At 42.5% G+C, this 25,845-nt stretch overlaps 1 protein-coding gene across 7 annotated transcripts in view; it reads left to right on the forward strand.

Annotated features, from left to right (window-relative positions):
* The window catches only part of RABGAP1L (RAB GTPase activating protein 1 like), a 261,963-nt gene that overhangs the window by 197,693 nt on the left and 38,425 nt on the right, over window positions 1-25,845 (forward strand). For all 7 annotated transcript variants that reach the window (XM_054211199.1, XM_054211198.1, XM_054211200.1 and 4 more), the window contains one exon: window positions 968-1,096. In XM_054211199.1, the coding sequence (XP_054067174.1) occupies window positions 968-1,096 (129 nt within the window). The remainder of the gene's footprint in view (window positions 1-967; window positions 1,097-25,845) is intronic.

Raw genomic sequence — 25,845 nt, forward strand, 5'->3', positions numbered from 1 at the left:
AACCAAAGGTACCTACGCTGCTCGTGAGGTATTTGTAGTAATACCATGATACACCGCGCCCGCCTCCATGATACCAGTCTGTACCTTGGCACGGTTTTGTTCACTCTTTCTGTGTTAAAGATCTTGAAATTCACATTTTTGAGATGACGTCCTAAATGTCTTGTCTGGACATTCAGTTCCTGAGAACCTTTCAAAGGAGCAATCCCAAGGCTTGGTATTTCGTGTCTGCTAAATCTCTTGGTGTAGTTCTTGGTGAATCTGAAGTTGAATACATTTGTCCCTATGAATCATATTACTCCGTCAGTAGCAGAACTGGATTAATGTTGAATGTTTAACATTTTCTGACCTGTTAGGCTTGATACCACACTGAGAGGTACAGCATTATGAGGAATGAAGAAATAAGCATGTAAAACGTTTTCTGGCACAGTGTTCTTTGAGAAATTGTGTCACAGACTTCTGCACGTTGACTTGCTGATGCCTCTTATGAGTCATATGCATTTCTGCTTCTGCTGTTCATGTCTGCAACCATATATATCTATATATATACATTGTCTTTTTAGGGCAGCGTTATAAGAATCAGCAATGGTCTAATGCACAAGCTCTCTAGAAAATATTATAAATTCTCCTGGGTTTTTGTCGTTTGCTTGGTTTTTGTTTTTCTCCTCACTGAGTGACATCTTGACAGGCTGAGCCAGAATCCCTTTCCTACCTTGCAGGAATAGAAGGATAAAAGACATTAATGTGTTACAGTCTCTGATTGTGCTGTTCTGCCTGGGATTCCTTGGGTAAGCTTTAGCCTCTGTTTTGTTTTATGAGATAGGGGTTAGAGAGCTGATTGCAAGGAGGATGTTTCTGAGCTAATGTGAGTATCGGTGGTTTGGAACACGTTCAGTAAATGACAAATCCAGTAAACGAGCATGACTGCATGTTCTCGGTGCTTACGGTAGTTCCCTGTGTTGAATTGCAGACCTCAAAAGAGGACCTTCTACAAGCTGATTTTGAAGGAGCTTTGAAATTCTTCAGGGTGCAGTTGCCCAAGAGGTACAGAGCTGAAGAGAACGCCAGGAGACTGATGGAACAAGCTTGCAACATTAAGGTAAGGATGGTCTGAATTTCTTCTCATGCACCCAGGGTTTTTACAGAAAAAGTAGGGTGCAACATTAAGAATGGCCGTAGCGTGTGAGAAGTAAAGAAATGTAAATCATTAGTTTATTCCTTTTTATACATGTTTGTATATTTATATACACACACTTTTTATATTAAAAAAAGTAAAATGCTAAGCTTTTCCCTCTTTGTCTGCTTAGGTACAAGCTAATAATTAAAATACTGATGCATGATGAAAAAATGGAATTATCAGAACTCGCTAATTCATTAATTGATTTATAAAAAATGATTACACTAAACCAATTAATCAAATGTATAATATGCAACCAAAGGTCAGATATTACTTGTTTTGCCCAGAAGCTATTTATTTGCAGAGCGCTGCTGTATCATACGATTATATTGGGGTAGAAACTTACTTTTGTTTGTATATCAAGCTTACCATGACAGAACATCTTTTTATATTCTACCCTTTCCAAGACCACACTGTCAAAAGGTAGGCTTCTTTGAGCATCTGGGGCACAAGTATTGGGCTTGTAATGCATGACGGCAAATTCGAGGAGTCTTAAGTTTTTGAGGATGGAAATCTGTTACATCTGTTAATCTGCAACAGAGGTTCATAAAGCTGTCATTTGAAAGGTCTGCTATTTTTTCTGGTGGTTTTTTGTTGGAATATGTATAGCTATGGATGGGCTTAACATTTGATCTTGGAAAAAAAGTGCTTTTGTTATTTCTTGGAGTGGGAGCACTACTGGGAAATGCGTGTTTGGTGTGGCCCAATAAGGGCCACATGAAGATGTTCGTTCTGAGGGGACGTCCAACACCCTGACTTTTTTTTATCTCTCTCAATATACTTACTCATTTCCATTTGTGCTGCTTAATTTAATAGTTTATTAAGCAAGGACTTTTTCCATACTGGTTAAAACTCTGATCTTATGAAAGAGTGGGGCTTGCCATACTAATGTTTATTCCAGCCAGAAAAAAAGACCTGTGCAAAGATTTTATTAAAATTGGATTTGTATTTCAGCTCTGCTGCTGAAAGAGAGTATTTGGGAGTAAAAGACTATAGTTTGATGCTTAGCATTTAGTCCGTTGCTCAGTTCTTGAATGAGTCATTTAAGGACTTATCAAGTACAGTAAAATTATCTTTTATGTTGTTAACTCAGTGTTGATTGTCTAATGAGAGGTTAAAATAGACGTTCTCGTGGTACTTTTTGGAAGAAATAGTTATCGATTTTCCTGGGCCCACCTTTCTCATTTCCTTGTGCAATATATTGTGTGCCATGTGATATTTTTCATTATTTTTTAAATTTGTATTGGGTATGTACGTACATGACGCGTTTTACTGGGAAGGTATTTTGCAATGCGTTTGAGGCAGATGTTCCGTGCATAGTGCCTCCTATGCGTTCAGCAGACGGGGCCTTCTGAAAGCGGAGTATAACATTCTGAACTGTTCGTCGATGTGAATGGGGAGACAGCTGAAGGATTTGGCAGTGGATCCACTGCCTGTGCAGGATTTCGTGCGTTCTGGGTTCTGGCCCTTAAGAGAAAAGCACAGATGAGTACAGCAGACATGGAGTCAAGGCACTCTCCTGCCTGTTACAGAAGTACACGAGGACCAGTAGGAATTATTGGAATGGAGGGAGAATTCGGGGCTGAGACCTGGCGTTATCAGGGATGGGAAACAGTAGAAGATTTAAGTTACCTTCTGCTGTGTTAGTAACACTCCACCCTTGCAGGAGCGTAGTTGGCATCTGCTAACTCATTCCTTCATTCAGATATAATACATGGGAGGGGATCTAAACTGTCCTCTGAACGGTCTTCTGATAGTTAAGCTGGGAACAATTAAGCTCGTGGACAGGAGTGTTCTGGAATTCAGAGCCTTTTACGTTGTTGTCAGGATTAATGGCTTAGTCAGTAAAGTTAATCTAAATAGGGAACACTCTGAACCTAAGATGGTCTATTTAAAACAGTGAAAATGTGAAAGACCTCAAGAACTGACTGTGAGGAAATGCAGTGCAAGATCTTGTTGGAGGGGAGGGTGATAATTACTTCAAATTAATCTGTTTTCACTCACTTCCACTCTTTTTCCTGGTCTTTGATGCCGATACCTATGTGCTCACCAGACAGAGGCTTCTGTGTGGCCAGGGTCACTTGTGTGTGATAAGGATGAGGGACAGTGTGGCTATAAAGTCCTCCCTATGTCTCTTGGGTTCCTCTTGATTGACGACAATAAACTGGCTTCTAGACAAAGTTCTTGTACTGTTTAGGGGACAAACGGTTCTGATGGTGTGATCTTTTCCTCAGAAGCGTGCTGGCTTCAGCCTGTCATTGCTGCCCTTTGTCTCTGTTTCCTCATTCCAGGTGGGTTTGTGGCTCCCAGCCTGGTTCCCTCTCGGCAGAGGTGAAGTGCTGTAGGTTTGCTGTGGGTCTCCCACCACCTGGTCATCTCTAGTACGGCCTCACCAGAGTGCTGGTCTTCTGGTCTAGGTGTAGCAATACGTTTCTCATCGCTTCCCAGTTTGACTGCTCTCACTCATGTTCTTGCTTATCAATACATGCCGTTCTCATAACCTGTTCTCCATATTGTTTCTTCTGGTGCTTTTGCATGCAGACACTTCCATTTATACTTCCTTCATACTGATCATAGTATTTCTGTTACGCATCCCTACTAGGTGACTATGACATGCCTTGACTCTGTTAACTCGATGCCCCACATTCAATTAAAACACACAAGGGTTGAACTGACTTCACATTCATGGTTTCTATTTATTTGGATCAACTTTTCGCACTTTTGCCAACTAGAATGTCCTTAGAGAGCCAAATATGAATCACAGGAACATAACCTCTGACTGGAGATGGCACATTAACTATGTGATAGGCAGAAAAGAAAATCAGCTCATAATGAAGAAGGTGATTGGGAGTAATCAACGTGGTTTTGTGAAGAGTAAATCATGCTTAACCAACCTGATAGTCTTCTATGATGAAATGACTGCCTTGGTGGATGAGGTGAGAGCTGAGGATATTGTTTATCTCAAGTACAGCAAGTATGGACACTGTCTCCCATAACATCCTTATAGACAAACTGGTGAAGTATGGGCTAGATAAGTAGATGGTGAGGTGGATTGAAATCTGGCTGAACTGATGGTTGTGATTAGCAACAGGGAGTCCAGTTGGAGGCCAGTCATTAGTGTTGTACCTCAGAGGTTGATATTGTGTCTAATACTGTTTCAGCTTCTTCGTTAATGACCTGATTGATGGAGCAGGAGCACCTTCAGCAAGTTGGCAGGACCTTGTGGCAGGGACTAAAGAATAGGGAGCCAGGCTCTTCTCGGTGGTGTCCAGTGAACAGACAAGAGGCAGTGGGCACAAAATAAAATAATTTATATTTAAAAGCTATTTATTTATTTATTCTCTTTGGGGGGTGATCAGACACAGGAACGGGTTGCCCGAGGAGGTTTTGGAATCTCCACCTGTGGAGATACTCAAAACGCACCTGGCCTTGAGCAACCTGCTGTGGTTAACCCTGCTTCGAGGGGGTAGTTTAGACAAGGTCTTCTCCAGAGGTCCCTTCCAACCTCAATTATTCCGTGATTCTCTAAATAGATATTATAATAATTGTATTTAATTACAAACAGGAGCTAATAATTGCAGTTGACTTGCTCAAATAGGAAATTATAGTCTTGTTGTGGTTTAACTCCAGCTGGCAACTAGAACCACGCAGCCGCTCACTAACCGCCCCCTTTCTTGCAGGGTGGGAGGAAAAAAGGGAGGGAGAAAAAAATACCATGGGCTGAGATAAAGACAGTTTAATAGAAACAATAACAGAAAATGAAAAATAACAATAATAATAATAATGACATGGGTCACTCTCACTGCCCAGTGAACTGGGACCATCCCCAAGCAGTGATTGTAGATTCTCACACACAGCCCCCCCCCGGCTACCCCCCATTTATATACTGAGCATGACATCTATGGTATGGAAAATTTCATTGGCCGTTCCATTGTTCTCTCTATTCTTCTGTCAGAAGCTGAAAAAAGTCCTTGAATAGTGTAAATAGCACTTAGCAACAACTAAAATGGGTATTATTGACATTCCTTTCACAGCAATCACTAGAAAGAAAATTAACTCTTTCCCAGGTGAAACCAGGACAAGTCTTGATAATCATCACTAGAAGAGGTCCCAGGAAATGCAGAGGTTATATGAAGAGTAGTTGCCTGTCTTGCTGAATGCCGCAAGTCTTGTTCTGTTCAAAAAAAACCCAAACAAGACCCTTAAACATGTTTTTTTTTTGTGCTGTATGAATCAGACGTGTGTCTTTCCACTGCTTCTGACTTCCTATTAGTATTTGTAGACTAAACACCAGATGTTTTTAGAGTAAGTATCACACAGTAAGTGCCAGGGAGTGTTTTCTTTAGGTTTCCAAACTAATTACTGAGGCATAAAAATGTGAAAAAAGAATGGTGGTGTGGCCAGGTTTCATAGCCTGGCTCTGTCTTTTCCAGTGTTTCTTTTTATTTTGTTCCCACATGACTGCAAAACAAAGCAGGACTTTAACATGTAATGATAACGCTCTAGCTGACATTGTTCTAGAGAAGGCAAATGAAAAAATACTTGGTGTTTTTTCTTCGTAATTTCGTAACTTTTAAGTTTAACTCATGCATTCAGGATCTAATCCTTGTATTTTGAAGGTGCTGTATTGGAAATAGTCTTATCTTCCTGTTTTTAAAACAAAAAGAATTAGCATCAATCTCTCAGTTAAGAACAGCTCTGCAAATGCAAAGAGAAAAGTTCCTATTAATTGCAAATTGTATATAAAATGTGGTAAAGAATGTCTCATCCAATTAAGGGCTATCCATGGTGATTACTCACCAGGTCTGAATTTCAGTCATTTACCAGTAAGGAAATCACTGCGAACAAACTCAGTGGAATTAGAAATGATAGGAGTATTTTCCAGCAGGAGATTGTTGGGTAGCATTTCATGGTTTAAGGAATATTTTGAACTAATTCATATTTTGAAATAATAATGGCCTGAGAAACGTCCCTTTGTTTTTGTCATATGCATCTATGAAGGCATCTGCCGAGACTCTCAATCTGCACAATTGAGCCCAATCCTGCACACATTTCCCAGCTCAGAAACAGTCAAACAGAGAAGAAAGACATAAATTCTCTATGTAGGGTGTCAGATGCTAATTTAAAGGTTAAAGAAATTTAATAAAAGAGTTAATGAATGGGGGATTGTCCTCCTTTGTTTCCTCTTAGTTTTCTGATCTGTGATGATCAGACCTTTCATTTTGCAATGGCCTTTACAGAGGGAGGGGCATGTTCCTCCCAGAGTGCTCAGTAACAATTGTGGTTGGAAAAATGGGTTCGGGGATGATAATTTCCTACCTGACCAGAGCAGGCTGCATATTATGCCTCTAGAATGAGGAATTAGCCTAATTTACTACTTTGTAGAAAACAATGCTTTTTGTATTCATGCTTTTGAGGGGGGACTTCTTTTTTCCCACTTTTTCTCTCTTTATGAGGGATTTCAGAAGTTTTTGTGTCTCTGGAAGCCCCATTTGATAAATGAAAGAATGAAGAGAGAGCCTGTTGTAAATTAATGAAGGCTAGGCTTGGTGCTATTTTATTAAAACAGGTAATGCATTCTGCATACTTGCTGAATCTGCCTCAGTTGCCTTTTGCGTCTTGTAGTGCAATTTGTATTGTAGAGATCTGTGTATGTCCTAAAAAAATTGTAACGTCCTTTAATTTTAATATAGGAAGCTTATTCCTTCTATTCTTGAACTCTTCAGAGTTGTTCTTTATGTAGTTTTAAATCAGATTTACTTTAATAATGTTGCTATGTGAATGTTTTGAAGCTCACACCTCACTGAGGTGGGTGAATTACTTTATTCATGCCTCTGTTGCTGTTTTATCTGGAAGCAATTTTTTGCAGGCATGGATTAACAGGGAATTATGTATTGATTTATGTGATTTTTCAATGCAAAGAAGTATAAATAGCTCACTTGCTCTCTCTTCTCTAGTGCATCCTCTCTCTTGTGTCTATATGTATATATGTGTATTTGTCTAGATACTTGGGGTTTTTTTGCTATTGTGGGAGGTGGTAAAACAACACAAGTGCAGCAGGAAAGCAAAAGAGAGAACTGCAGAAAGGCCGTGAAACCGCACAAGCTTTTTATTCCTTTGGTTCTACCAGCGATTTATCTAATTAATCTTCCAGTATAAAGGACAGGAAAAAAATTGCTCATTTATCAACTTCTCAAGAAAAGGCCAAACCAAATTGAAAAGAATTGTGTTTAGGCCTATAGAAAATGCTGCTGTGCCTGTGTGCGATTTCTTTTTGAAAGCCAATGATCAATTCCACTTACGATGCCTGCGCTGTTATCTCCGAAGTGCAGGATCCCGTGGTCCTTGTGAGGATGGCCATGTTTTTTACTGCACGTTCTGTTTTCACCTTCAACTTCCTTCTTCGCTTGGCTTTGTGGCGTAGTGCAGCACAATGAACCAGCACCTGAAAATCAGATTAGAGCGTCTGCAGTGGAATTGGACATTTAATATTATTGTCATCTTTTAAAAAGTCTTAACAACATAGACAGTGTCATGCATTTAAAAAAAACAGTTTTGCCTATGAGGTACTTATTTATTGGAACTCTGCATATCTGGCTTTCCAGTGAGTAGACACATTGCCTGGTAGTGAGTTTATATTTTCATGGTGTTTAAGCAAAACTCTTCAGTTGTTTTGCTTGTTTTTAAATTTGCACTGAGTTAGCATTGTAAATGAAGTCAGGTATATTGTTAATTTTATCAACAGGGAAGGAATATGATTGTATTATTAACAATTAAATATAATCGCATTTTAACCAGTAGCTTGCAACCTAAATACAAATATTTTGGTGTCCTTGCAGTAGTTGTTTGTTGGCATATGTAGTTGTGCTACTCTGAGTAATGGCAACAAGAATAGTGTTCAAGGTGAAGATCTTTAAGGATCTATAAGAGTTTGAGATGGAATAGTGGATAGGAATGCTCACTGTCTGTATCCCCAGCAATTGTATCGCTGCATATACCGTGAAGAGGTTTGCCCAAGATACTAGTGGTTTAATTCATTAAGGTGAGGGGGATGTCTGAAAACTGTTCATAGTCCAGCAGGCCACAGAGAGGAAATACTCTAAATTTTGTTTTGTTCAGCTTCATGGCATGAGGCGTCACGGCTTGTCGGTAGATAGATGTTTCCCCTTCAGAGTCACAGAAGGAAAGTATACTCAGAAGGTCTTTTGGCGTAAGCTTTTTGAATCTGGCTCTTTCCTTCTGGGTGAATAACAGCTCCTTTCCATCCTCAGTTCTGAAAATAGTAGAGAGCAGTAGATGAAGGTGGCAGGGAGTCGCACTGTTTGACAGTTCTGCCTTCTGCCACCTTTGCCAGGATTTGTCTAAAATAACTCGGCTCTATGAGTAAGAGGAAGTGAAAATTTTTCCCAAGCTGAATTGGACAGATTTGAATCCCTGATGCAGGCTGGCTGGAGGATTGACTAACCTCTTGTAAGGTGACTTGTTAAAATGTATAAAAAGTTTTCTACCCCAGTGGTCTGTATGTCAAGCGGTAGCAGAGTATATACAGTTACTGTGGTCAGCATAGTAGTCATCTTAGTTGTTCTTTAGAAGGGAAAACTTCCCTCTCTTCCTTTGAAGGCAACAAACCCAGTAAGCTGTAACTGATTTTTCTGAGGGATGCCTTGAGTTTGAACATGGAATAAGACTGCGATGGTGGTGCCTGGCAGGTTTGCAGTACCTCCTCTCACAGTGAGGCGATAGCCTTTTCAAAGACACTTCTGTGATGCAAAAGGAGCCATAAAGGAAGAACAAATGTATACCAGAATCAGCACTTATGACTGTAATTAAAAGGAACAAAACCACAGGCTTTCACATTTTGTGAAGAAAGACACGTAGGTAAAAGCAAAGATGCAGAAATGCCTAGAAATGAGCTCTGTGCCCCGTATTTAGGTTGGCCAAGAAGTGTTCCTTGATTTTGTCTTCAGCATCAAGCAGTCAGATCTGAGGAAACGGGTAGCATCTCAGCAGTAAGCAGCATAGTGGAAATCTATTTCTTCACATACAAAAGACCCTGGTGCCGAGATGCTGCAGCCCTTGCTAGCCTAAGCCTTGGCGTTGTCAACACAAGGAGAATTATCTTTTATTTCTATGCCTAGAAATCTTAGAATGTCCTAGAAATCTTAGAATACATGCATTTGGAAGAGATTGCGTTTGGGCAAAAAATTTCAAGCTGTCCTGTGTCATGTTTGATCAGCCTTTCTGATAACGTGTCTTTCTCAGAAATCCTGTGGTTGTTTTATTTCTGCAGATGTTACAGAATTTAAAACTTAAGTTATTGGAAACAAGTCATGACTGTGTTACAGAAAGCTCAGGTAATCTGAAGCCAATGGCTATTGCATGCAGCGGCTTGGGGTAAAAAACAGTGATTCATTCTCAGCCTAGCACAGAGAACAGTTGGGACCGGACTTTTGTTTCATTTCATTTGTTTTTTGACAAATTAAATGAGGTGACAAATTCTGAAGCACCGTGCTATACTGAGACCTACAGCTAAACTTTTAAAAATAATGGGGGTGAGTGGGGTGGGGAAAGGCAAAGGTCAACAATGTTCCCTTCCTCCTCCCCCGCCAGAGCTTTTGCACATAAACAAAGAGGAGACACTGGGGACAGTGTCTTTATGCATTTTTGCTGGTGTTTGATTTCTCAGGCACCTGCAGTCGAATTTCTCTGCTTTGACAGTAAGCGAACAAACAAAACTGAGTATAGAAAGATGGCCATATGCATTTTATAAATGCAGAGCTCTGCAGTGACAGTAGCTTTTAGAATTGAGGTCCCTATTAATAACTTTCCATTACAAACCCCAGGCATTATTTTTGCCATTATTGATACTGTTTGAAGTTAAATTCAGTGAGTGGTTACTTGTCTGTTATCTAAGCAATACGTAGCTACTGCAGTAGAAGTTTAACTGGGTACTTCATAAGGGCAATATTCACATTTTTAGGGTCTCCTTATTGCTTTGCCTCAGGACTGTCTGGTTTCCTGCAGTTAATTGCTTTTATTTTTACCATGCAATAGGCTTGTTTTTCTTGTGGAGAGTAAGTAGTGTGGTAGACATAGGGTTAAATTATTTATGTTGTTTAATTTATTTGTGTTTGGGCATAAAGCAATTGCATCAGGCTGGTAAAAGGAGGTGAAGATCTGCATGCCAGAGTCTTTGGAGAATGCAGTTAAAGTGCTATATAGAAACGTCCTAGTATATTTATCTCCATTTGTAGAGGTGTTTCATTTTATTTAAGAATGACAATGTGCCAGTTTACTTTTTCGCAAAATTTTAAATAGCGTTGTGGTGTTTGGCTGTTTCATATTGCTTAAGTCTGAAATAATTCCTCTGTAAATGGTTATTTTTCATGCAAAGCCGTGAACAGCTAGGCAGAGAGGTGTCAACCCATTGTCCCGTCAGCCAGCCTCTGTCTGCAGGAGGTCATTGCTCTTCCACTCATTGCTGTTTCGGATGTGCACCCGCAGCCGTTCGGGTGTACTGAGGAGTTCTGGAAGCCATGGGGGGGTGGCATGTTCCTTCTTCTCTTTGCTCTTGCTTCCCCACCTTCCTCATCTCTGCAACAAAAATTTAAAGGATGGGAAAAAGTTAAAAAGCATTATTGTGGGTCCATTCACTGGGAAGCCTTGACCATGTATTTCATTTTTCTATTTGATTTTTCAAGCAGCAGATGAAGAGTGAGTCCTTATTATGTTATCGTATCTGTTTATTATTCTTTCAACTTCCTTTTCTTAATTAACGCAATTTCCTTGACAATAATTCTTAACCAAAATTTGATTCTGCAAGTGAAGTTAATCAAAAGCCATGAAAAAACAGAAAATCTCATCTCCGAGTGATTAATCAGCAAAATAAATAATCTCTTAAATCTGGAAGTACAGGCACAAATTTGGTGTGCGTGCATGGCTCAGGCCCGAAGGCGGCGTCTCGGGGGGAGTCACCCAGTTCCTGTGTCGCAGAGCTGGGGAATCCGCAGCTTTGACAGACCCAGCCCAGCCGCATCCACACACGGCACCCGCCTGGAGGCGTCCTCCTCGCCCCTCTCCTCAACAAGAAATGCAGGGGTACTTTCACTAGCGTAAATACGCTGTGGTTGGCATAGCTTGGAGAGGCTCAGAGGTTAAGGCCTTGGCCTCCAAGGAAAAAAAAAGGAAACGATAGCTAAAGTTCTTAGCAGAGTCAAGTGATTGCCTGAACAGTTCTTTTTTAATCTCAGAAATCCTTTTGTTAACCCATAGCTTAGAGCACAAGATCAATGACCTTATCATACATCCTCGTGGGGAGCGATTTCACGGCAGCCTGAGTAAGCCACCTGATTGTGCCACCTGGGATGCTCCGGCTTTACACAGTAGGGAATATTGATTATACTTCAGCCAGTCAAGAGCAGTGGAAGAAATTGGAAACGGATCAGGGCTTTGGTTCCTGACTGCCTAATGAGAGTACCTTGTTCTGCTTGCTCCCGCTCCCCCTGAAAGTGGCCTGTTGCAAGATGCTGTATTCAGTAATGCCTGCATTTTCTCATTAATTATTTTACCCATTTTGTGTTCTTTTCTTTACCACAGTCAATGACACATTAAAAATTTATTGTCAGGCTGTTAGTTTTGTTGACTTTGCAATCTACCTGGCCTGTCAGAAATGAGAGAAAAAAGTATTCATCACCCTGTCACTGGTGCATTACTTAAAAATTTTAAATAGTTCTGAAAACAGTGAGTGCAATTTCTTTCTTCGTGAGGTAGAAATGAAAGGGGGCTCCCGCACTGAACAGAGCTGCAGTTTGGTGCCTGCAGAATACAGATCCCAGCACACAGTTTTCTTCATTGCAGCAGTTTGTCCAGACCATCGTCCTCACATAGGCCGGTACAGACACAAATGCCGTTGCTTTTAATAGTGGGAAGCTCAGAGGCAAATGTGGCCCTTGTTTCTCTTGTAATACAAAGTGAAATTTAGGTTTGTGTTGTGATGAACTTCCTCTAAGAGTACCTAATTTGCTTTTTCAGTGTGTAAGCACAGCATGAAGCAGGGCATGTTCCTTCCTGAGGAGGGAGGACATGGGGTAAGATAGCAGCATCCTGTTTGGGACCGTTTGTGTTTCCAAGCAGGACATTTTGACAAGATGGTTCTTGCAAAGGTGGTGACTCTCTGGCCCAGGGAGGTCTGTTTTTGCAACATGGATTTTTGCGCTGTCCTGAGACGCACCAGAGCCATCTTCTCCAGCCAACATGACGGACCCAAGCACTTCAGGACCTGACAAAGACACGCCTGGTCAGGGCCAGAGGAAGTGTCCCTGTGAAGGTGTGAAGGGGAAGGAGGCGCTGCCTGGACTTGGTAACCCTTGAAAAGCGCCTCCTCTCTCTCCCTGGCAGCAGTGGACCCCCTAGCCTGAAGTGAAAGGGTTGACTGCAGAGTACTAACTGGTGAGATGCATTAGGAGGATGGGTGGTTGTGGGCCGTGCCAGAGTCCATCTTGCATTCTGCTCGCTCTCATCAGTCTCTCTCCATCAGGCAGCTTCTTCTCCAGCATCAGGCTGAGGCCCCAACAGCCAAAGTGAGTAGGAAACGAGCTGCACGTTCATAGATCCAGCGCTGGGCTGAGAGCTCACACAGGGGCTTGTTGGGAGCCCTGGCTCCCCTGGGAACACAGGGTGACTCTGTATTTTCCTTCTGTCTGTCTTTATTGTAACATCCACAAAATGTCAGTATCAACAATGTCTTGTAGAAGGACTTTGTCACAAGCAGTGGTTACAGGCTACATGTTTAAACAAGGGAGCTATTTACCTATATGCCTTGTGGATTTTCAGCCTTTGATCCATCATACTGGAATGCTACACAAGCAGTGTTACACAGTCCCTATTGTCACAGGGATTTGGGGGCAAGGGGAGAGGTAGGAAAAAACGAGAAATGTTTTCAAGTCCCTGATGTAAGGGATTTCACGTGTCCTTACTCAACGATGAGGGCATGTGTAGAACAAGCACCTGTCATAAGGTTACCTGCATCTGGGGTTTGTATTTGTTTCCTTTTTGTGGCTTTTGTGATATAAAGTGAATTGTAAGGATTATCAAGAGGATAAAGACGTCTGTGCTCTGGGAGGCTTCTCGGAAAGATCAGTAATGATGGCCCTTAATGTTTTAATGTGCCTTACACTACACTAATGGACCTAAAGCAGCATTTTATTCTGAAGGCAGATTTGTTGTCATCAGGAAAGGAGACTTGGCTGCTACAGGAGTGTAAAGAACATACAGTAGACCATAACGTAGGAAGGTACTGAGCTTTTATTTTTGTGACCTTGTCCAAATAGGAAGTAATTACAATATAATTCAATTCTGAAAGTCTGGAAACCATGACAGTTGACAGAGAGTGACATTTTAAGAGAAATAAGCATTCGTTTTAATACATCTTCTCTTTCCAGCTCCTAAGCATTGTTGATGCTACTTGCTTTTCCTGCTTCTCTTTCTGTTCCACTTCGAATACACGATCAGAACGCAAGATTCAGGCTTGTCTGCACCTTCACTGATTAAATCTCTTCTCCCTGGTAATTTCCAGTATTGCGCTCTCCCCTGACTCTACTCCTGCGCTCGACTAGTGTCACAGCTGAGCAGCTGCCCCAGTGGTCCATCCTGCCAAGGGAGGGAAGCGCTTTTGTGCTTGTCCCACTGCAACTTCTCTTTCTGCCCTGCGGTACCAGGGCGAGGGGGCCTGCAGCCCGTCTGTGTTACACTGAGCCTTAGCCTGGCACGTGCCAGCGAGCCAGCTTCAACAGGCGACGCACACAGCCGTCACCACCATAAGCAATACCGCTTCCCCATAAACTGGGGCTAAGCACTGGAAAATGTGCAGTATTGGGACATAGTTAACCTTTTAAATAAAATCCTGGGGGGGGGGGAGAGTTAGGTGGGCCAGTTGCTGTATGCTTGGTAACCGTATGTTTGTGTTAATATAGCAGTATTTTTTAATCTCCTGGGGGAGATTAAATCCTGGGATGCACACCTGCAAAGACTCACTTATGAAAGTGGAGAATAATAGTCCATTTGGGTTTTGATACAGTCTTTGGTTCTTGTGACTTAAAACAAGACTATTTCCCTTCAGTCACTCATTTTGCTCAAGTTCAGGGAGCACTAACAGTTTCACCAGCCACTTGACTCTCCAAATACCCTAGAGATGAATGTGTCACAGTAGCTCGATGAAGGAGGATTTTATCACCTCCCGTTCGGAGGAGGGGGAGCAGAAGCAGACGGTGAAGCTGTGCGCTCAGGCACAACTAACTCTGGCTGTGCAAAAAGGAAAAGCGTCAAGGTGTTTTAGGTTGATGTACTTCTCAGCAACGGGATCGCGTTATTCTCCATTAACTGTTGTAGCTTATGGGTTGTTTTCTTGTGTATGTGTACCAGGAATATCTCAGGACAGTCAGTTACCTCCCTGTGTTTCTTTCCTCTGAGACTCTAGTTATGGCTTTGATAGATTCACTTAATAGGCTCATTAAGGAAATGGAGGGCATCTCGACTAAGTGTTTTGCCACATCAGTGAGTCTCAGTTGCCTTCTTTTCAACCCCAGACACACAGGAAAACAAAACATCGCCAAAGATGTCTCTGTGTGCAGCCCCCAAGGACCCAGAAATCATTCCCAAAATTATGAGGATTGAAAACAGTGAACCTGCTGTAAATTACATAATTTACTGCCTACAGAACAGGTTATGGCTTGTATACGCTCCGCCCCATTCACAGTAGTGATTAAGTGCTGTGTTGGGGCACTAAAGAGGATGAGGTGTTGGGGCACTGAGGAGGATGAGATGCAGGTGAGAAGTTTCTCTGCACCAAGCAAACACGGTTCACACGTAGGCCCCCAGGTAGGTCTTACTCTGTTTCTGAAGTGCCACACAAATAGAAGTTACTCTGTAAATAAGGATAAAATAAATTATCACTGCGCTCTGTGTGTGTGTGTGTAAAAACCAGGGGAAAGGGCCGCTGTATTTTCCCTTTCCTCCTCCAGTTTAATGTCCGGACAAGCTACTTAGCATCTTTCCTGACCTGACCACCTTCCGACACCACCTTCCGATGGATTGTGTGCTGTACGGGTCCCTGGTTGCGTCTGGCTGACAGGGACCGGCTTCATACCCATTTAACAGTGAAAAACAATTAACTGGTACAATCTGTCCCCAGATTAAGTGACCCAGAAAAATCTTTCTTTCAAAACTCCGGTTTAAGTCTTCCATGAAATGTGTACACATGTTGTTCTTGCTCTTCTCATTACTCAGTTTTCTCTAATAGCTGCTGTCTATATAACGATTCTCTGTGTCCACGCGGGGTTGTTCCATAAGGCTGGAAAAGCAATGTGATTTAGAGGAATTATTTGGCCAGAACAAGTGGATCTGGGCTGTTGAGATTCAGTTACTCGAAGGGTGCAGAGGGACCAAATTCCATAAGCGAATGCAGAGATGGCATCGAGATAACATAGACTTGAAAAGATGGGGAAATAGATGAGATAACTCTGCAACTGAAAACATGGTGTGCAGTCACTATAGGCTCCAGTATACCAAGGGTAGTCTGATATGAGTGGGCTTTAGCTATTAAAGATCGTTAATAAGTAATTAACCCGTGAAATGACTGTAACAGACATAACTTTAATCAAAATTGAATTATTAACTTGCCAGGCGCGCTTTGGAATTTATCAGTACCCAGGCAGGACAAAGCCCCTTGGCCACATTAATTAAAGATCCCCCGCACTCAGGAAACACTCCTAAAAGATGCCCACCATATCAGATTCACCAGTTAATGCTTTTCTCCTTGCTGCCACTCAAAGGCCACCTCCCCAGTTTTGCATTCAATTTGTCTTTTGCTGAAAAGCTGCGAATTTCATGCTACTTTAGCCCTGCAGCAGCCAGCCTGTTGCTAAGCAACCTCCAAAATACTGAAGGGGCCACAGTCTGGCTGCTTTCCTGCAGCCTCCCCTTATTCTTATTTATTTAGTTATACATCTTATTTATTTATTTAGCTAAATAGATTTCTTCCATAATGTGGAAGCAGAGCCGTGACACTCTGAGTTGCAGCAGGGTGCCCTTACTTGCATATCTGTGTGTCTTCTCTGTGACACCATCCTCTACCCTGTTTTTCACTGGTGTTCCTGTTCATCAGCTGAGCAAACTCCTCATGATATTTGTCGAGCTGGAGTGGCATCCAGGCGTGCACCCAAAGTACATTTTAAAGGCGTAGCTAGCCATGGGCTGCTGTACTTGGTGTGAGATACCAGGTGGGGATCTGTTTGGTCCCAACAGCCCTCCATGGAAGGGGAAAAAAGGGTCAGAACAAAGATGGCTTTAAGCCATTTTTCTGCTTATTTTATTTCTGGCTGCTTTAATTTTGTCTGTGTCTGTGTTCCAGGCTTCTTGTAGCCTAACCAGATCTGCAAAGAGTGAAAAGTCGGTTATCCTTCGCCTGCCCAACCACGCTGGGAAAAGCCTTGCTGCAGAGGCAGCCCTACAGGAACAGCTGCATTTTTGTGGGGTGGGGTTGGGATCCCAGCCAGGCCACAGATTTGCCTTAAATGCTATCAGCTGGAGAAGCAGGTTGCTCATGGAGTATCTGGTGCATAGATAAACTGTCTGAGCTTTTGTAGTGGCTGCACATGGATCGCAGACAGGTAATGGAGCTGTTACCCTGCTGTGGGTTCCAGTCATTCCCAAACTGGTGGAAGCTGGAAGTGGTTTGTGAGCAGATCCTGTGTCGCCCAGAGAACCTCCTTGCCAAGCAAAAAACCTGATTTGAATAACTTTTCACAGCCAGGAAGGCACTAAGTGGATATGCTGTAACAGAGCCTGGCTGTGTGTGTTGCGGTGGCGTTGGCCACATCAGCATGGGTGTTAGACTGCCATGATGGCTGTGATGAAAGAGCTGCCGTACTCTTCAGGAAGGGCTTCAGAAACAATCCAGGTGCTCTCACAAGCTCCAGTGTTTTGCTCCTTGACTCCAGCACAATACTGTAGACTGAAAAAGAGAGGGATGAATCCTGTAGAGATACAGAAAACTATACGCAGGCCATAGAAGAGTTACAGGTTCCCCCCCCCCTTCTTCCTTTTATATTTTTTCCTTTTTTGTTTCAGCAAGCAGACACAATATTCATGGGCTGAGTCTCTGGACTATGCTTTTTTAACAGCTGTTGCCTTTTGGTCCTCTTCTTACTGCCTTTGGCTGCTACTGACTGACAGCTGCTTTGTCTGTCTGTTGTAGTTTTCATCATAGACTTCTTTTTGGTAGAAAAATCATTTTTCTGCTTTGGTGATCCATCCATTACCTGGTCCTCTCTGGAGAAGAACAAAGAGAAGCACGTGAGTGTTTGCTTTTGTACATGCCGTCCTGCAGAACAGAGGTTGCACACAAGGATGGGTGTAATTTTTTTACATGAAAGTGAGATGAGGAAGGCGATGCTTTAAGTCCAAATTGAATTTTCCCCTTATTTGCTTTAAGCATTCAATTACCTGTTTGGAAAACTAAGATATTTCTGAGAGTGGTCTGGCATGCTCATTCTGTATTCTCAATTTTTCAAAATGAACTCTTGGTCGTTTCTGTCCTTTAATACACGTCTGTCACTGGGGTGTCCACTTTTTATGTACATGCAGAGCACTGCTGATTGTAAAACCTTTGCTGACCTTTGGCTCTGTGTGTTTTTTTAATATGGTTGAGATTTTACAGGGCAAGCTGTGCTATTTTTGTTAGCATGTACGCTTGGGTGCTGTTATTCACATCGAGCTCAGAAACCTGCTGGGTGCTTGGGTAAATATTTAAGTTTCCATCTCAGGTATTCTCTAAGCCGAGTTGTGAACAAAACAGAGGAGGCTTAGAACCACCTGAAATGCCCAGGAATAACTTTTCCTGCCCTGAGAAGTTGTTTCAGGTACATTTAAAAAGAGTGAGTCAACAGACCTTAATTTCATTAATTGAAGATTCAGCTGGACAAGGCGCTGTGCCGTCTTGTCTAGACCATGCTTTTTGCCAAGAAGGGTTGGACCAGATGATCCCTGAAGGTCCCTTCCAACCTGGGACTGTATGATTCTATGAAGATAGGAAGAAAAGGATCTTTCCTATGGGAAGATGTCAGGTGTTTTAGGGAGCAGAAGATGAGATTAACACCTTGAAGTACACCCAGAAGCAAGCAAGTGGCTGGTGTCGGTAGGGATCTGTTTCTTGTCATGGCTCTTCCCGCTGATGTACTCAGCTTTCGCTCCTGAACTTTCAGAGGTCTGGCAAAATGTAGGGTGGTCTGCAATAAAATATACCTGAGCTGATAAAGATATAGCTGCCCTGTGGCTGTCTGCTCACCCATTTGTGCTGCTGCCTCTTGCAGGATCGTGGTGGTGTTTGTTGGGCCCAGCCAGCTGCCTGTACCTTGAAATTCCATAACTCTGGAAGATCCAAGAAGAGCACAAGAATGCAAACAATAATGATAAAGGGAGCACAGGTCATAATTCCTAATAGAAAAAACTTAAAAATCAGTGAAAATAAAAATACAGTATTGCCCAACAAAATAACCTGAATGTTTTGCAGTGTGCTACTGATAACAGATGGCCAAGTTAGGGCGCTCCATCTTTAGCTCACAGTAAGATTTTTCTCCTGCTGCTGTTATACTCCATTATGAGAGATAAGATATATCTGTCTTGGTTGTTTCTGGGCTTTCTCAATTTCACAGTCCTAAGTAGCATTAAGGAAACTGTCCTTTTGTTTTTATTTTTTCCCCCAGTACGGTTCAATAGAGGTACTGTCCGTCTCAGTAATGTCAATACTGTGCAACGTCACAAGAATTACCAGTGTGACTCATTTGTTTCACTCTCCTTAAAACTGGGGGGAGCCCAGTTAATGTACTGCTAAATCAGTTGCCAGTCCCCAGGCAACCCTTGCAGTCCCGGCAGTGTTGCTAAGTCCATATTTAGTTCTCCAAGTTATTGTGAAGTTCTGCGGTGAGACGTATCCAGAGAATAAAAAAATGGTGTGCTCTTCCAAGAGACAACCATCGTATGGCTGAGAAGGTGATCAAATCCTTCACCACTTTTAAAGAGTGATTAGAAACTGAGCTATTCTCCCACAAATGCAGCAGAGGACATCTGTAACCTTTCAATCCATTACATAGGCCGCTTGTATTTCATTTACATATAATATCCATGTGGATATAGCAATATAGCTTTTTCTCATGTTAGTTATTAGTTTATTATAAATTGGTTTATTTTCAGATCAGCCTCATGTTTACACCATCAGATTAAATGTTGCAGTTCACTATTGTTGCTGGCAAAAGAACGAACCCTTAGGGTTTATTCTTGCAGTCTCCAAATGAGTGAACAAATGCAGACGCTGATTTTCCCCGTATTGATTGGAACTGCAAACAGAGTTGAAATTTGATAGACAGTATCCTTTCTGAATACCGGTGGGCTGAAACTGCTGCCTTACCATTCATAACCAACATCAAAACTGAGAGAAGCAAAAGAATGGTATTTCTTTCTTACTTTTTCATGGTTATGTACCCGACTTTCCCATTTTTTAGCGTGCTTTTCCTGTTTTGCTTAGGGGATTGACTTTTCAAACAGTGAAAATAGTGATGTTCATCATATAAAAAGTATGATTTGGAAATACAATGAGGCATTTTATGGTAGAAATCTCTTTTTTAAAACTTCCTCTTGCAAATTGTCCTAGATTTTATTGCATCCTCTGTTTTTCTTTGTTTGCTGTTGTGGGATTTCTTTCTTCAAATCAAGCAAAAATTAGCTCTCATTCATTCCAGGCACTTTCCTTGCAAAAGGAATTTTGCTTAAGCTACTTCCTCTATATAAAAGGCGTGTTAAAAATCAAGAACAGATTAGAAACTACGGCTCAATTTTCTCTCTAAATCTAGCCCTTTATTTGGATGTTGAGGGGAGTCAACAGGAACGCTGTACCAATTCCTGATTGGTTTTTTTGGGGGGAGCATCTCATTTCTTTTGCACAGGTATATATGCATAGCAGTAATACAAGACCTGTAGTCCAGATTTTAAACAAAAGACAAACTTGGAATAATACAAATGGGGAGGGCAGAAGAGTATGTGGAAATATCTGAGGTCTCTGATGTCTGAAGAAACACCTCATTATCACGTAGAGAACTCTTTGATAACTTGTGTAAGAACCTGCCTTCTCTCCCCCTCCCTACATACCATTTGAGCTCTTAAAATAAGCTTACTAGCAGTCAAACCAAGACAGGTTAATCTTTAAATCATATGTAAATACAGAAGCTTTTCTTATTGTGGTATATTGAAGCGCTAAATGTAGATGCAGATTTTCACAGGAGGAAACCAGATCAGCACAGTTAAGCACTGCAATAGTTTGTCTCCCAGATCACCGTCTGAGAACAGAATTTCCCTTTCACTGTACTGTAGGATGATGAATAGGGATTTAGTGGCAAAGGATAATGTAAAGCTTAGATTAGCGGATGCTGCCAGGAGTGTTATACGGCTGATGAGCTTGCACGGGCTGGAGCTTCTTTCTTCTTCTGGAGTTGACCTGTACAAATTTCAGGGAGATTCTCCCAGGGGAGCACTGAGACTGGGCTGTCTTCCGTCTTTCCCAGCAAATGGATCTCATGTCAAATGCTTTCTCTATCAGATCACTATTACTCATCTTTGGTATAAATATATACTCTCAAGTGCTGTTTTCTGAATGTTTGGCTACATTCAGTCCTTTGACCTCCAAGTTAATGCTTTCATTTTGAACTCCAGCATTGTGGGACAGGCTGCTCTCCTGGAAAGCATCAGTAGCTTGTACTTTTAATGTATAATGCATGAAATAATCTCATTTTGGAGTCTTCAAGCCTGCCTCAGTCTAGACTGCGTCTCACAATCGCACTGTCTGACTGCCGTACCTCAGCCACCGAGACCGGACTGGTCTGTCTGGTTGAGTCCCGAGTAGCTGATGCCGTGTGCCATTTCCTGCTTGCCCGCATCATTTCAGTCTTAATTACTCTTTATCTCATCTCCCAAGCAATCATGCTGCTGATTTGTTTTTTGCTTAGGGAATATGTTGTTACAATTGTGCTATTTACACACAGAAATGTCTCGCCCTTTCCATTAGGCTTCTGTCAGGAGTTCCATGTGGAAAACTGTCACAGACCTTCCTGGGGCTTTGCCGTGGTGCGCTCCAGGGGCACCGGCACGGCAGCCGCCCCCTAATCATTGCAGAGCAGAGTGAATTGTGGTGGGTTTGTGCCTGCCTGGCTCCAGTGTGGACAGGCGACCTGCCGTGGTCCTGCCTATTTCTTTCTTTTGTTTAACTACAGGAATTTCTCATAGCGCCTAGCTCTCCAGCCTTTTGTTCCTTCCCCTTTTTCTCTTGTCCCAGGTCAGGTGCAAAGTGAGCATCAGTAAAGATACTAAAATCCGATGTGATGCAGGGCACTCGGGCAGGGTCATCCGGGTAAACAGGGCATTGCGCTCTCCTGCAGGCCTGACCGCCCTGCGCAGCACGGCTAGTTCATAAGAGAATTAACAGCACTCTGGAGAAAACTTGACAGACATCATCATCATAACAACAACAAAAATAATACCACTTACAGTTCTGCGTTTTTCATAAATTTTACCATTATTAATATTTCTCTGGGAGGTAGATAAGGACTGATAATCCTGCTTTGGGGAGGGAAATATAAATATGGAGAGATATATCTACCTTGAGACAGAAAGTCAGGTGTGGGTTTACAATGGGAAGCCCCAAGTCCTTGGCCCCAGTCTGAGTCTCTTCACGTGACAGATGTCACTATTTAATCTGCTACTTGCTGTTAATTAATATCTTTTGTTTGCCGATATGCTCTAAATGAAAAGCCAGTAGACCATGGGTGAAGGGAGCAATACAGATATATACTTGCTATACGATTATGTTTGTATGAATCCTGAACTAGCTCTGTTCCTCTGATGAAACTTTTGCTTGACAATATTTGGCTCTGCTTCCATTAGCTTGTGGGCTATTTGGGTGAAATCCCTGACTCAAGCTATACTGAAATCAGGCCAGAAATCCGTATAAATAATTGTAAGTGCAGACAACTTACTACAACTTCTGTGCTAATTTTCTTGAAAAATATGCTTGACACCATTTTTTTTCCTTTTTCAATACCAGCTGAAGTGATAAATGCAACAAGTTTAAAATAAATTTCACAGGTAGTGTTGGGTTAGGACCAGTTTATTATGGAACTTAGCTCTGAATGTCATTTGCGTGGTCTAAATGCCATACAAACATTATTCAGTTGTTGGATTAGTAGCCCCAGGGAATATATATCAGAGACATTTAGATTGGCAAACAGATTGGTAATGTTTGTCCCTTTGGCAGCTGGAGGGACCTGTTTGTATGGATTTGTCTCTGAGGGCACAGATTCAGGAGAGACTGGCAGTGGCCCTGGGGCAGGTGTGGGCAGTCCCAGGTACATGGCCCTAGGGCAAGTGCAGGAAGGTCCCTGGTAGGTGGCCCCGCTCTTGGGCTGCTGTCGCCTCCCTCAGTTGCGGTGTTGAGCTGTTGATGGACGTCTGCCATCACTGAACCACAAGGAGACAAAAAATGGTTCCCCAAAGAGAAGGGGTGAAACAGAAGGCTGCTGCTGTTCAGGACATTATGCTCTAAGTCAGTTTAGGAATTTCTGCCTCTTCCTTCTGAACGGTTTCTGCAGGGAAGCCCGTGGTTCAAACAAGCGTGGCCCCACTCAGAGTGGATAAGGCTGGAGTGGCCATTGGCGTGTCGTGGAGCTCACCACTGCCAGCCCTTGCCTTCGCAAATAGGAAAAACATCCTGTTTTGCTAGAAGGAAAGGATGGGTAAGGAAGAAATATGCTCAGCTCTGTTTTAAACCTCAGTCAATTATATGCATGCCCCGAATATGCTAAGGCTGCGATTTCCAAAATCTCACAGTAAGATTCAGTATTCCTTTGCTTAGTAGCAATACTGGCTCAGGGGTGCCTGGCTCTGTCCTTGCTCCTCTGCCCCACTGCCTCCGTCACCCGTCACACCACAGCTCTTGGTGGGGCCATGGACAAACTGCCTCGGTTGCTTGGGCCGGTCAGAGCCCTGCGCTGCCTTCACCTCGGGAAGAGCACGAACAAGCGAAAAGTCATCCCAGCTGTATTGCAGATTCTCGGCAGACGAGGAGGAGTTCACGAAGCGAGAGATTTCTGCCAGACAGTTGACATCTGAAGGAAATCTCGCTGAAGAGAGGAAATAACTCCTAGTGCCCTTAGAAAGTGAAAGAGTCGATATGGAAAAGAAATATATAAAAAAAAAATTTTAAATGTGAATTTAATTAATTAAAAAAATCAAAAGGGAGTTGTGAGTTAATTTAAAAGGCTGCAACATAATCTGGCAGGGACTGACCTGAATAGTAATGAGTGTATACCTGTAGGCTGGCATCCTGGCTATGCTGCTGTTTAATCTTTTTCAGGTTTGTATAGTTTTTAGAAATTAAAATGGGTGGATTTGTTTTAGGCAGCTTCATGCCCTTGTTTAGCTGTAGTTTCGAGTTAATGTAAAACCTGAAATGAAGTGCAAACTTGACCCAAATCCTTTAAAATTGCAGGCATTAACCGTCTCTTTTAGCAACAGAACAAATACACAGAGCAGAATTAATTGAGAATATACTTTTAAAAATACAGGAAGTGACCTCCACCAGGCTGGGGATCTGTCAGCTGGCTTGCTCTTACACCTTTTTTAGTTTTAGAGGTGAGGCTAATAAATAGTTTTACTTCTTTTCGTGAACTTTAAAGATCATCCAGGAACTTTGTGAAAGAAACTCCTAATGCAGCAGTTGTTGCATGGGAGCAGGACTAGCTTTTTGTGCAGAATCCAGCTGTTTTCGGGAGGCTGGGAAGGCCAGGAGAGGGATGTTTGAGTATTTTCTGCTACATTTGTTTTAATCCATAACGAAGCACTGAACACATTTGTAAAGGTTCCTCCTGCTTTTACAGTGACTTTGCTGTTAGTGCTTTCCCGTAAGACTGAAGGAGACCAGGGCGACAGTACTGCCCTCCTCCATTATTCGTGCTCGCAGTAAATAATTGAAGAGGCAGAGATGGCAACGTAAAACGAAGACCCGGAAGTCCTCCGCTTTTCCCTACGGTGGGCTACACGTTTGCAGTGAGTGGGAGCGCACGCCAGCGTCACCGCTTTGTCGGGAACGCCTCTGCCTCGGCAGTTCCAGCCAGGCTGACCCCTGCCACATTGGCTGTCTCCAGCAGGATGGCTTTGCTGGCTTTAATCTGCAAAAAGGAGCTTACAATCTTGCCCCCTTTCCAATCAGGAGAATGTGGTGTAGCTGCAAATTGGGAGGATTTAGCCGTGCAAGTACATATGCTAAAGCACATCAAGCCCAGATTTTTCCACACATTTGGAGGATTATTTTAGGAGAAACACAGGTGCACACACCCACTTCTTGGGCCGGGGGGTGGGCGTGTTATTTGATATTTTAAATAATAAAAATAAAACTTGGAGAAGCAATTGCTGAACTATAGATCAGCCTGAGCCTGGCAACTGCTTTTATTGAATGCTATGGGGTGCTGCTGTGAGCAGTGGCTTAGCGTTCAGTGCTCGCTTTGAATCCAAAACCACGTCTGCAGGTATTTACCTTCTGATCTCTGAAACTGGAACAGAGTTATGAAGAAAACGGCAGCCTTCTCGAAGGCTGCAGCAGCGCAGCAGTAAATGCTTTGCTCCCTGTTTCCCTGGGATAAGCGCCTGTGGGAAGGATTTCACAATGTTTGACTTTTAAACAAACGTTTTTCACTTGTTGGTCGTGTTCAAAACGGTTCGTAGGGGTCATTAATGGGTAAGGGAATTGTGAAAAGAGCATGATACTACCGTTATTCATTCCCATTTGGGGGAAAAAAAATCCTGTAAACTTATCTTGAAGGCTGCCAAATGCCATTCTGAGTGCTCTGAAAGGAGTTTTATGTTTCCTTATCTGAAGACTGCTGTGATCTTCCCAGATTCATTAATACATGAAAAGCAAATTGCAGAAAACGCTTTTATGTTTCAGAAACGTGGTGGCAGGAAGGGAGTGCTTAGCAAGAAGCTGCACATACCGCACATACGTAACGCTTTCCCGTCTATCAGAAGATCCTATCCCTGGCAGATAGCAGCAAGACATTCCTGGGGGTGGAGTGACAGTGAATTTATCTCGGGAGCGAGCAGGATTTTGCTTTGCTAAGCTAGCTGGTTTGCTCAATTCAGGAATTTTCCATTCACCTCCATTATCCACCAGCATATAAATCCCAGCAACTGTAATTAGGGCTACTTACCTTAATTAGTTAGCAGTTTTCTGTGGCTCACCTGTTCTGCTGGCTCTCTTCTGTCATACTGTCTGCTTGGCTGAACCGCTTCTCCAAAAATTCCTGCTTTGGAGGTATGCTTTCAGAACTATGTCGCGGAGGGGACTGCGTTGCTGTTCCGTGAGGAAGGCTGCTGCAAGGTAGACCTGGTGTTATGCAGGGAAGCGCTATTGGATTTAAAGAAATATGAAGCTGCGCTATGTGGTTTTTATTGTCTTTTGATAGATTATTCATCACTTTGGCACTCAGAAACCCTGGCTGAGGGGAAGGCTCTGTATTGACATGCTGGTAGGAGTGTGCGGTGCAGCCTGAGGAGGTGGCCAAGGGCATCCCTCC

Source organism: Rissa tridactyla, chromosome 8, assembly GCF_028500815.1.
Source record: "Rissa tridactyla isolate bRisTri1 chromosome 8, bRisTri1.patW.cur.20221130, whole genome shotgun sequence".
In the NCBI taxonomy this organism is placed as follows: domain Eukaryota; kingdom Metazoa; phylum Chordata; class Aves; order Charadriiformes; family Laridae; genus Rissa; species Rissa tridactyla.